Source organism: Vigna unguiculata, chromosome 9 (genome assembly GCF_004118075.2).
Source record: "Vigna unguiculata cultivar IT97K-499-35 chromosome 9, ASM411807v1, whole genome shotgun sequence".
Taxonomy (NCBI): Eukaryota; Viridiplantae; Streptophyta; class Magnoliopsida; order Fabales; family Fabaceae; genus Vigna; species Vigna unguiculata.
Genome location: NC_040287.1, coordinates 16523669 through 16535695, shown reverse-complemented (window position 1 = coordinate 16535695; position 12027 = coordinate 16523669). Strand labels below are relative to the sequence as shown.

At 43.1% G+C, this 12027-nt stretch overlaps 2 protein-coding genes across 2 annotated transcripts; both read left to right on the top strand.

The window, feature by feature from the left end:
* The first annotated feature begins 3120 nt into the window (after nucleotides 1-3120).
* LOC114162482 lies at nucleotides 3121-4651 on the top strand. The gene has a single exon (XM_028046393.1). It carries the CDS (start codon nucleotides 3198-3200, stop codon nucleotides 3987-3989), a length of 792 nt encoding a protein of 263 aa, XP_027902194.1. The 5' UTR covers nucleotides 3121-3197; the 3' UTR covers nucleotides 3990-4651.
* A 5020-nt stretch (nucleotides 4652-9671) lies between these two features.
* LOC114163499 lies at nucleotides 9672-10991 on the top strand. Its single transcript, XM_028047807.1, has 2 exons — nucleotides 9672-10587; nucleotides 10687-10991. Exons 1-2 carry the CDS (start codon nucleotides 9672-9674, stop codon nucleotides 10989-10991), a joined length of 1221 nt encoding a protein of 406 aa, XP_027903608.1.
* Nucleotides 10992-12027: the final 1036 nt, after the last annotated feature.

Sequence of the window (12027 nt, the reverse complement as noted above, 5' to 3'; positions counted from 1 at the left end):
TGGAATGAATCCATTTGGTAATTTAAGTACAAACCACAGTTGTTGGCCTGTTATATTATTCATTTACAACTTATCTCCTGGACTTTGCATGAAGAGAAAATACATGATGTTGTCTATGATGATATCTGGTCCAAAGCAGCCTGGAAATGACATAGATGTATATCTCAATCCTCTAGTTGAAGACTTGAAGTTGTTGTGGGTTGATGGTGTTAAAGTATTTGATGCTGTTGCTTCTGAAACTTTCATGATGCATGCAATGTTATTTTGCACCATTAATGACTTTCCAGCTTATGGTAATTTGTCAAGGTAGTGTCAAGGGTCATAAAGCATGTCCTATATGTGAAGAAAACACTGCATCTCATCAATTGAAAAATGGAAGGAAGACCGTGTATCTGTGCCATCGAAGGTTTTTACAAGCTAATCATCCTTATCGAAGGTTAAAGAAAGCATTCAATGGACATCAAGAGAATGACAAAGCACCAACTCCATTAACTGGCATTCAAATTCATGAAAAAGTTAATAAACTACATCATGTATTTGGTAAAACGTCCAAGAAGTCATCTACATCGAGCCCTTGGAAGAAAAAATCAATATTCTTTGACCTTCCATATTGGTCGAAGTTAGAAGTTAGGCATTGCATAGATGTCATGCATGTAGAGAAGAATGTTTGTGATAACTTGATTGGTACACTACTCAACATTCAGGGAAAGACAAAAGATGGAGTAAATGCTCGTTTGAATTTGGTTGAAATGAAGATCCGAGAAGACTTGGCACCAAGGGAGGTTGGTAGGCGCACTTATTTGCCCCCTGCATGTTACACTATGTCCAGACAAGAGAAGATAAGTTTTTACTTATGTTTAAAGAGTGTCAAGGTACCTCAAGGATACTCTTCAAATATTCAGAGTTTAGTGTCCATGCAAGACTTGAAGCTTGTTGGCCTAAAGTCTCACGATTGCCACATCTTAATGCAACAATTGTTACCTGTAGCTATTCGTGGAATTTTACCCAAAAATGTTAGACAAACTATAACGCGTTTGTGTGCATTCTTCTCTTCAATTTGTAGCAAAGTCATTGATCCTTTAAAGTTAGATGAACTTCAAGCCAAAATTGTTATCATCTTGTGTCAGCTAGAGATGTTTTTCCCTCTATCATTTTTTGACATCATGGTACATTTACTTGTTCATGTGGTGAGAGAAATCAAGTTTTGTGGACCAGTATACTTAAGATGGATGTATCCCATTGAATGTTACATGAAGATTTTGAAAGGGTATGTGAAAAATCAATATCGTCCAGAAGCTTCAATGATCGAAAGATATATTGCTGAAGAAAGTGTTGAGTTTTGTTCAGATTACATGGCAAAAGCAAAATTGATAGGATTTCCTCACAAATCATGGTTGAACAGGTGTTCTATAAGTAACAGCATCTGAGGTGTGAGTGTGGTTACCGAAAATTGCGAAGAGTTTATGCAAGCACACCTATACATATTGAACAACACAAATGAGGTAATGCCTTACTTATCTGCACACAAAGTCATTGTGAAAGAGAACAATCCAAGACAATCAGAGAAATGGCATTTGATGGAGCATAATAGAACATTCATGCCTTGGTTTAAATTTGAGGTTTTGAAAGATTCGCAATGCTTTGAGACTTTGATGTGGTTAGCAAATGGGTTGAAATTTGATGTCATCTGTTGTACATGTTATGAAATCAATAATTGCACATTTTATACAAAGTCTCTTGATGATAAAAGCACAGTACAAAATAGTGGAGTCAGTCTTGAAGCTGAGTCACTACAATTTTCTACATCTAAAGATCAAAATCCCGTAGTAGGATCAATGACATACTATGATGTAATACAAGAGATATGGGAGGTTGATTATACCATGTTTACTATTCCACTGTTCAAATGTAAGTGGATTGACAATAAGAGTGGTGTCAAAATAGATGAATCAGGAATGACTCTAGTGGATTTTCGAAAGGTGGGTTATCGAGATGAGCCATTTATCATGGCACAACAAGCATCTCAGGTTTTCTATGTCTAAGATCCTGCGTCTGAACATTGGTTTGTCGCTCTTCATGGAAACCGAGGCCAAAAGCTATCCTCTTTTGGCCTCGCCCCAATATGCTTCGGTTCGCGAACTGGTGCAAAATATTAAAAACAACCGCTGTCAAAGTCCCTTTCTGCATTGGTGTCTTCTTTAAAAACGACTCGATAAAATATATTAAAAACATCCACAATTCTATTCTTCTTCTCTTCAAACCTGTGTCAATTTTCATTCTTTCTTTGTTTAAGGTTATCATTTAAATGAAGAGATTTTTTTAAGTTGTCCAGATTTGTTTATCTGGATTTAGCTTTTCAAATACATAATCATAATCAACTACATTTTGAATAAAACTACTTTCTCAAAAAAAATATATATATATATATATATATATATATATATATATATATATATATATATATGAGAACAAAAATAAGGCTAAATTATTTAAAGTTTTTTATTTTTTCTTTTACATTTTATTGAGTTCGTTCTCTCTTTTTGTAAAACATTTATTTCAATATTTTTTCTTTAAATAGAGTAGTTTTAGATTTTTTCATTTTTCATAAATATAATGTCTGTTAATGACAGGTTCATAAACATAATTGGTAGAGCGTTGTGTTGAAGACAGTTTTGTCTCCATAGTGAACTTAGGTTGGTGAAGGAAGAACTTCCAAAATGTGTGGCTCTCAAACAATTTGCTCCAGACTCGCAAATCGAAATGTTGGAGAAATTTGGAATCTGACTTTTGAGATTTGGGAAGAATACCAAAAATGAATTATAAATTTTAAAACCAAGAGAAAGGGATATTTTTTTTGATAAATGAAGTGTGACGTGAGTATTTGAAGCGAGAAGGTGTCGTAATCAAACCGTCCACTTGGCGAGTATCTCTGGTTTCTAATTAGGGAAATCCTACGGTCGTTTTCTCAATCTCCATTGGCACACGTGGTCCATGCACTCCCCCCACACTTACCCAACACTTTACTGCTACGTGCCCACCGCCACGTCTCTCTCTTTCTCGCTCGCACGTGTCTCCTCACTCGTGTCGTCTCTCCCCACTATTCCTATAAACCCAACCTCCACTTCCTGCATTTCCCTGTCTTTCTCCAACCTCTTTCACAGATCACCTCTCTTTCTCTCCGAACCCTAAACACAGAAATGGAAACTAAGGGAGGCTGCTGCATCACCAAGTGTCAAACACCTGTCGCACACCACATGTCCAAGGTCAACACAATAATGTTAGGCTTTCGCCCTATCGCCCCCAAACCCCTACCCTCCTCCGCTCTTTCCGACGCCTCTTCCTCCGACACCACTACCGACGTCTTCTCCAGATCCATCGCATCCAAGCGAAAGCGCGCAAAAGGTAACACCAACACCAAGCGGTGCACTCGGAGGAGAATAGCGCCTCCTCCACCACCTCCGCCGCCGCCGCCTACAACGCTCCCGCTGCTTCCGGAGACTCCGGTTCTGAAGAAAACAACCTCCAGAGAAAGCCACAAGGACGCGCCGGTATGGCTGAGCTTCGGGAACCGCGGCGGTGCAAGTGCGTCGCTGGATCCGTTCTGGTTCCCGGCGTCGGGATCAGTGGTTACGGTGGAGTGCGTGACGGAGATGTGGTTGGAGGAGGAGGGAGCCGGGTTGGGGAGTGGAGACGAGGAGAGGAAGGCTAAACTGGAAGAGGACACGTGTCCGGGGTTTATATCAGACGGTTACGGGAGGGTGACGTGGACGAATGGTGCGTACAGGGAAGTAGTTGGTGAGGGAGGAGTATGGCTGGCGATGAAAGCGAGCGTAGCGTATCCGTACCGAGGGTTCACGGGCTGGGTTAAGGTGCAGTACGCTTCGGGGAAAGAGAGAACTGTGCCATGTGATGTTTGGCGAATGGAGTGTGGAGGTTTTGCGTGGAGGTTAGACGTTAAAGCCGCTCTTACCTTGACCTTAGCTTTGTGATATAATATAGAAATATATAATATACCACTACTAACTCCTGTTCAGGTTCTTCTCCAAACAAACAAAACAAACTCCCATTGAAACGATACCGTTTTCTTCCCTGCCACCTCCACCTACTTACGGCTGCAATAACTGTGAATATAATATCATCCTCTACTCCTCTTGATCGTGAAGTGTAAATTAACGCACGTGCTTTTTATGAATATATTACCTTATGTTCATTGTGTAAAGTTTTGTAAATTCCTGGGGTGAACCTCTGTATAGTGTTTTGATGGTTGTTGTATATGGGATCTTATGTTTTCTTGGTTATGGTGTTGATCATCCTGAGAGGGGATAAAAGAAACTAATAAAGTTGATTAGGAGGGGAAGTTGATGATGAAAGGGTTAATTATTATTATTATTTTTTTTAAATTAGAAACTTTGATTTGATTGGATTGGCGTGAGGATAGATCTGGTTGAAGTGTAGAGTAAATAAATAGTATGAAAAAGAGGATGTGATGGGTGGGACAGATGGTGGAGGAGGGTTGGGAGGAGAAGCAGTAACAGTGTTTGGTTAGTGTTTTTGGTTGGGTGGGGTCAGGGTGATGGTCATGGGTGGTGAAAAGATTGAAAGAAAGATATGCCTTTATTTACTTAACATTCCAATATGCCATTATAAGCTCCTCGGAAGTTGCTCATTGCACCACGTCGCTGCATCTCACTACCATGCATACTTTTTCACCTTTTTCCTTATCTGTATTACCTTTCTTTCGTTTTTGCTCCTGATGGAAACACTATACTATACTTTTTTTTTCCTTGAGAATAACCTCTTCTAATTCCTCCAGGACTGCAAATTTCGTTTCCGCTGGTAAAAAAAAAATTAAAAATTCAATTCTAAACTAATTTTTTTTTTTTTGATCAGCCAATTCTAAACTAATAAAATACTAAGAACGTAAAATAAAATCTATGGAACGCTCGCATTCATTGCAACCCAATATGGTATTTTCTCATCAGTTTTGGAAAACTAATATTAAAAGAATATAATATACTAAAAGTGTGTGACGCTAAAAACCATACCTGAAATATTAGGCAGATGTAATGAAATGGAAAAGGAAAATGCTTGGTAGAGTTGATGCGCAAAACACTATGACAACAGTACTGAGAGGACTTCATAATACTTGAAAAGGAAAAAAAGTGAATTGCATAACATGGATCGTGGAAACAACATCGGAGAGAGTGAGGGATGTGGGACACGCTAATTTATTCAGAATATTTTTGGGATATAATAGGATTTTTGTTCTTGGAAAACGGAAAACTATTAAATAGATTTAAAAATGTTTTTGTATTAGACTGAAACATGACATGGTTAACTAAAAATGTGGAATAGGAGGAATTTCTAACTTAATCCACAGTTAGGAGTTTCCAAAATTTTGAGCATGATTAAGTGGTTTATCTAGGAGTGTGCCATGCCAAGTTGTGAACCGATGGAAATGTGGAAGAATCGTTGGATTTGGGGTAGCCACAAAGTAAACTTCGCCTTTCCTCAGATTGCTCCTACACCAGAAGTAGCCTCTGCACGATCCTCGTTATTGATATCATCATCATGAGTATCCTGGACATGTACAACAGCCACCTTGTTTAAAGCTACTTCAAATTTATATTCATTATATCTTGCCACTCACTCCATTAAATTTGTGCTACTAGATCTACATTCATTCATCTCCAATGCATAAATATATTATCCAACTATTTTTTTTTAAATCAAAAAGGTTTCTTAATGTACTGTACTTAGGCGGCCTAACATAACTATACGGTAGAACCTGTCTACATAAAGTCCCGCAAGCATGCAAACACTTATTGAATGAATCAACGGACAAGCATAAGTGGTCTGGGTTAGGCCTAGGCCCACCTGCGACCCAAACAATGGCCCAACCCATGACATGACCAGACATAATTAATAAACTATAAATACGCATGGACCCCAGCAATTAAAGGTACGTGTTCATTAATCCCTTAATCACAAGATTTGACTTTCTGAGAACCTTTTGACTGACTTGATCGTTGGAGTCCTCTCTGCAGGAACAATTGGCGCCCACTGTGGGGCACGAAGTAACACCTTACATATCAACCCACACAACGACGATGGTTTTTACTCGTAGTAGAGCTGAAGTCACGAAGCAACCTGAAGTAGGTCCCACAACGCCTGCTAGCACCACCCCGGACTTGGCCGCCAACCTTGAAGGCCAAGTCAAGATGCAACAAGAGCTCGCTGATCTAAGAAAGCGTAATGCTGATGAGATGGAGGCATTCAGGCAACAAAACTCCTGGCTAAGGAGGAAGATCGAGGCTGACCCCACCTAGAAGGGGAAAGCTAGGGAAGCGTCAGAATCCCCCAAGTCTCCGGTTTACCAGCCTAGTGAGGAAGAAAGTGAGTATAACCCTACCCTGCACACCTTTACCACCACTCAGCAGACACCCATCATCTCTACCCATCACACACACACACACACATCTATCCTACCCTCTCAGACACACCGTAGCGCCTACCCCCATTGCCACCTTTCCTACTACTCAAATACCACCTCACAACTTCACCACTACTTTCCCTACCCTAGTCCACCACCCTATTCCCCCACACTCGTTACCACCCCAACCACCCAAGCGTCGCCACCCTTTCACTAATGCCATCATCAACACCCCTCTCCCTGCTCAGTGGGAACCCTTCACACTAGACCGTTATACAGGAGAAACCGACCCTAACGAACACCTCAAAATATACATAACCCATGTTGCCCTCTATACATCCCACGATGTCGTCTTCTGCAAAGCTTTGCCCACCACCCTCAAAGGTCCTGCCCTTGAATTGTTCACTACCCTCCTGCCATACTCCATTGACTATTTTGACACCCTCTCCCACACTCTCTCCCTCCTCGGCGTCAGACAAGAACAAGACGAGACACTGCGGGCTTTCAACGATCGCTTCAGCAAGGTTGCCCTCCGCACACCCCATCTCAACCAAGAAATGATACTACAATCTATGGCCCTCACCGTCAAACCCGGACCATTCACTAATAATGTCTATCTCCACCCACCCGCATCCATGCATGAACTCAAGCTCCGTGCTGCGGTCTATTTCCGCATGGAAGAGATGTAGACCCTTCACACCAAGTTCTGCAATGATTACGCTCCCTCAACTGCTGCCCCCAATAAACCACCCCCACGGCCTGACTCTATACCTAGAGAACCCAGAAAACCACGCTTCACCAAATACGCGCCGCTAAGTGTCCCAAGATCTCGCCTTCTTAACGAAGCTCTCCATGCCGACCTCATCCCACCACCTCGTAAAACATCCAACCCCTCAACGCAAACATGACCAAGTACTACCGTTACCACAGAAACAATGGCCATACCATAGACGAATGCAAAGCACTCCAAGATAAAATAGAAGAACTGGTTCATGCAAGCCATTTCCGCCGCTTCGTCTGCAGAGATGAATGCCCACATCCATCGCGATTCGATCATAGATATCCCCCCGTAGTACTCGCCACGATCGACGCCCCACCCAACCACCAGCCAAGACCCACCACTTGCCCACACCGACATCACCCCGTCTGATCCTCCACTATGTGGCATAATCAACACCATCTCTGGAGGCTTTGCTGGCGGCGGATCCACCTCCTCAACTAGAAAGAAACATCTTCGCCAACTCTAGTCTATTAACCACATAACCAACTCTCACCACATATGTCGCATGCCTCCTATTACCTTTACAGATGATGATTTCCATGACGTCGACCACCAGCAGAACGATCCCATGGTCATCACAGTCGAACTCGAGAACTACGCGGTAAAAAATGGTCCTCATCGACTAAGGCAGCTCGGTTGACATCCTATACTGGACAACAAACCAAAAACTCCAGCTTCCCACCAGTGTCATGATCCCCTATGATGAACCTATATACGGCTTCTCTAGGGAGAAGGTCTCCACTCGTGGGTACATAGACCTTCACACTATTTTTCGCGACGACATTCAAACCAAAACAATCCCCCCTCCGCTTCCTTATCGTCGACGCGCCCACATCATACAATGTCCTCCTCGTCCGACCATCCCTCAACACTCTAGGCATTGTCGTCTCTACGCCCCACCTAGCCATGAAATTCCCTTCTCCGTCTGGTGACATCCTTACCATCCACGGCGACCAACGACTCGCACGAGAATGCTACATGGCTAGCCTACGTCCCCAACTGCCAATCCTGCAAACAAACAACATTGAACGCCCACCCGACTCTGACATAGCCTTATCAGGTGATGACTTGGATCCCAAAGTAGGACACAATGCACGTCTCGAACCGGTTGATGACACTGTACCCTTGGAGCTCCTTAATGGTCGCACCCTCAACCTAGGCACTGACCTCCAACAAGAACAGCGTGATATCCTGACACCCACCCTCATCAACAACACCGACCTCTTTGCCTGGTCAGCCGCAGACTTACCCAGTGCCGACCCTCAAGTCGTAGTCCACAAGCTCTCCATCTATAAGGAAGTCAGATATGTCTCCCAAAAGAAGCAGAAACTCGGAGAAGAATATCGACTAGCAGCAAAAGTAGAAGTCGACAAGTTACTTAACGCAGGCTTCATCGAGGAAGCCCGCTACAACACCTGGCTATCCAACGTGGTTCTGGTAAAAAAAGCAAATGACAAATGGCGAATGTGTGTTGACTATATGGATCTCAATAAGGCCTGCCCCAGAGACGCTTATCCCCTACCCAATATTGACCGGCTAGTTCACGGTGCAGCCGACAACAAGGTCCTCAGTTTTTTAGACGTATACTCTGGATACAACCAGATCCCAATGGCCACAACCGACATGAACAAGACTGCTTTCATCATCAACGACGCCAACTACTTTTACAAGGTCATGCCTTTCGGCCTAAAAAACGCAAGAGCAACTTATCAACGATTGATGGACAAAGTCTTCAGCCGCATAATGGGCAAGTGTGTCGAAGTGTACATCGATGACATGGTTTTCAAATCCCTAAGCCACCACCAGCATGCACTGGACTTATCCACAGTATTCTCTGCATTACGTTAGTACAACCTCAGACTCAACCCTAAAAAGTGCGTTTTTGGCGTCGATCATGGCAAATTCCTTGGCTTCATGCTAACACAACGCGACATCGAAGCAAACCCTGAAAAGTGTAATGTCATCATCGAGATGCGAAGCTCCAACAATATCAAAGAAGTACAACGCCTCATTGGCCGATTAACCGCCATCTCCCGATTCCTACCTAAACTAGCCGAACAAACTCAACTCATCATTCAACTACTCAAGAAATCCGCGAAGTTCTCTTGGAACGACGAATGCGAGCAAGTGTTCCAAAACCTCAAAACCACCCTTACATCTCCATCTATCCTCCACAAGCCGGATATCCACCAATCCCTCCTAGTCTACATCACCGCAACAGATCACATTATAAGTGCAGCGCTAGTCTAGGAAATCACTGGTATTCAACACCCTATGTATTGTTTTAGCCGAACCTTGCAAGATCCAGAAACCAAGTACCAAATGGTCGAAAAGCTGACACTATCTCTCGTACATGCAACATGACGTCTATGCCCCTACTTCCAAAACCACAAAATCATCGTCAAGACCGACTACCCCATTCAGAAAATACTTCAAAAGCCTGACCTTGCTGGCCGAATGTCATCCTGGGTCGTAGAACTATCTGAATTCAACATTCGTTACGAACCACATGGTCCCATCAAAGCTCAATGTCTCTTCGACTTTGTCAACGACCTTCAACACACCCCTGAGGAAGACCAATGGACGCTTTATGTAGACGGTTCGTCAAACCCAAAGGGTGCAGGAGTCGACATCGTCTTGGAAGGCCCCAACGAAATCCTCATCAAAAAATCTCTCCACTTCGCCTTCAAAACCTCCAACAACCAAGCTGAATATGAGGCCATCCTAGCTGGCCTATCCTTCGCATGCAGAGTTGGCGTCAAAATGCTCACATGCAAGACCGATTCCAAACTCACTATAGGCCATCTGAACGAAGAATTCCAAATCAAAGACCCTACTCTCCTACAATACTATCACCTAGTTCGCAACGTCATCAAATCTGCTTTTGATCGTGTATGCATCCAACACATCCCCAGAAGTGAAAATGTAAGGGCCAACATCTTATCTAAACTAGCCAGCACTAAGCTGAAAAGCAGGCACAGATCCCTCCTACAACAAACGTTATCCGCACCATCTATAACACACATTTGCCTCAACGTGGACAATGCTGAAAACTGGACAACTCCGTACATCCAATACCTCAAAACCGATAACCCCCCACCCGATGCTGACAAGGGCTGGTTGGCTAAAGCCGCAAGGTATATGATGATAAGTGACGACTTATACAAGCGCGAATATGGTCAACCACTTCTCAAATGCGTCACAGCGGACCAAGCCCAATACATAATAAGAGAATTGCATGAAGGCATATGCGGATATCACTTTGGCACACGAACCATGACCACGAGAATACTCAGAGCCGGCTACTTCTGGTCAACTATGGAAGCGGATTGCCACACCTTCGTCAAAAAATGCATACCATGTCAGAAACATGGTAACCTCATCCACCAGAAACAAGAACAACTTCACGCCATACTTTCCCCATGTCCCTTTACAAAATGGGGAATGAACATCCTCGACCCCTTTACCCCAGGAAAAGGGCAAGTAAAATTCCTCATAGTAGCCATCGACTACTTCACCAAGTGGATAGAAGCCAAACCTTTAGCCACCATCACAACTCAACAAGTCCAACAGTTTGTCTGGAAAGATATTATATGCCGCTATGGCGTGCCCCACACGATCATAACCTACAATGGCCGACAATTCATAGACAAAGAGCTAGCTAAATTCTATATTGGCCTCGACATCAAGCACAAAACTAGCTCTGTAGGATACCCGCAGACCAATGGCAAAGCTGAAGCCGCCAACAAAGTTATACTAGTGGAATTACGAAAATGATTGGATAACGCCAAGGGCCGATGGCCAGAAGATTTATTGGAAGTATTGTGGGCCTACAGATGTACCCCCGAGTTCGCAACAAACGAATCCCCCTTCAGCCTAGTATACGGCGCAGAGGCCATGATTCCAGTTGAAATTGGCGAACCATCTCTACGCCGAGAACTATACAACCCAGACTAGACCCACCAAAATATGTGCACCCACCTCGACCTACTACCCGAATTAAGAGGCAAGGCACAAATCTGCAACATGGCGATTAAGCAAAGAGCAACCAGGAGATATAACGCGAACCTATGCCTACGATCGTTTGTAAAAGGAGACCTAGTTTGGAGAATGGCCAGCAACGCAAGAAAGAAGGATGGAAAATTCTCCGCCAATTGGGATGGCTCGTACCGAATACGTGATGATGTGGGAGGCGACGCCTACAAGCTTGAGCAACTTATAAGGGAAGAGATACCTCAAATTATATTTTAGTTAACACGATATACGAAACAGTTGTAACCCTGGGTGTACTCTTTTTCCTCACCTGGCATTTTTTCCCTAAGGAGGGTTTTGGCCAGGGAGTTTTTAACGAGGCACCCCAAAACTCATGAATAAAACTAAGGGTTTTCTCTACCATATACCTACTCGTGTTCTAATGTTAATTGTTTAAGTTCCCCACCCTTACCACAAGTAAGCGGCCTGGACCGAACACCCTTTATCTAATGTTAATTGTTTAAGTTTCCCACCCTTACCACAAGTAAGCAGCCTGGGTCAAACACCCTTTATCTAATGTTAATTGTTTAAGTTCCCCACCCTTACCATAAGTAAGCGGCCTGGGTCAAACACCCTTTATCTAATGTTAATTGTTTAAGTTTCCCACCCTTACCATAAGTAAGCGGCCTAGGTCGAACACCCTTTATCTAATGTTAATTGTTCAATTTCACTACCCTTACAACAAGTAAGCGGCCTAGAATGAATACCAGACTTATCATAACGATTCATGTCTGGCATAGAAAGCAAGGCCACTTATCGGATTATGTGATTTAGACAACAA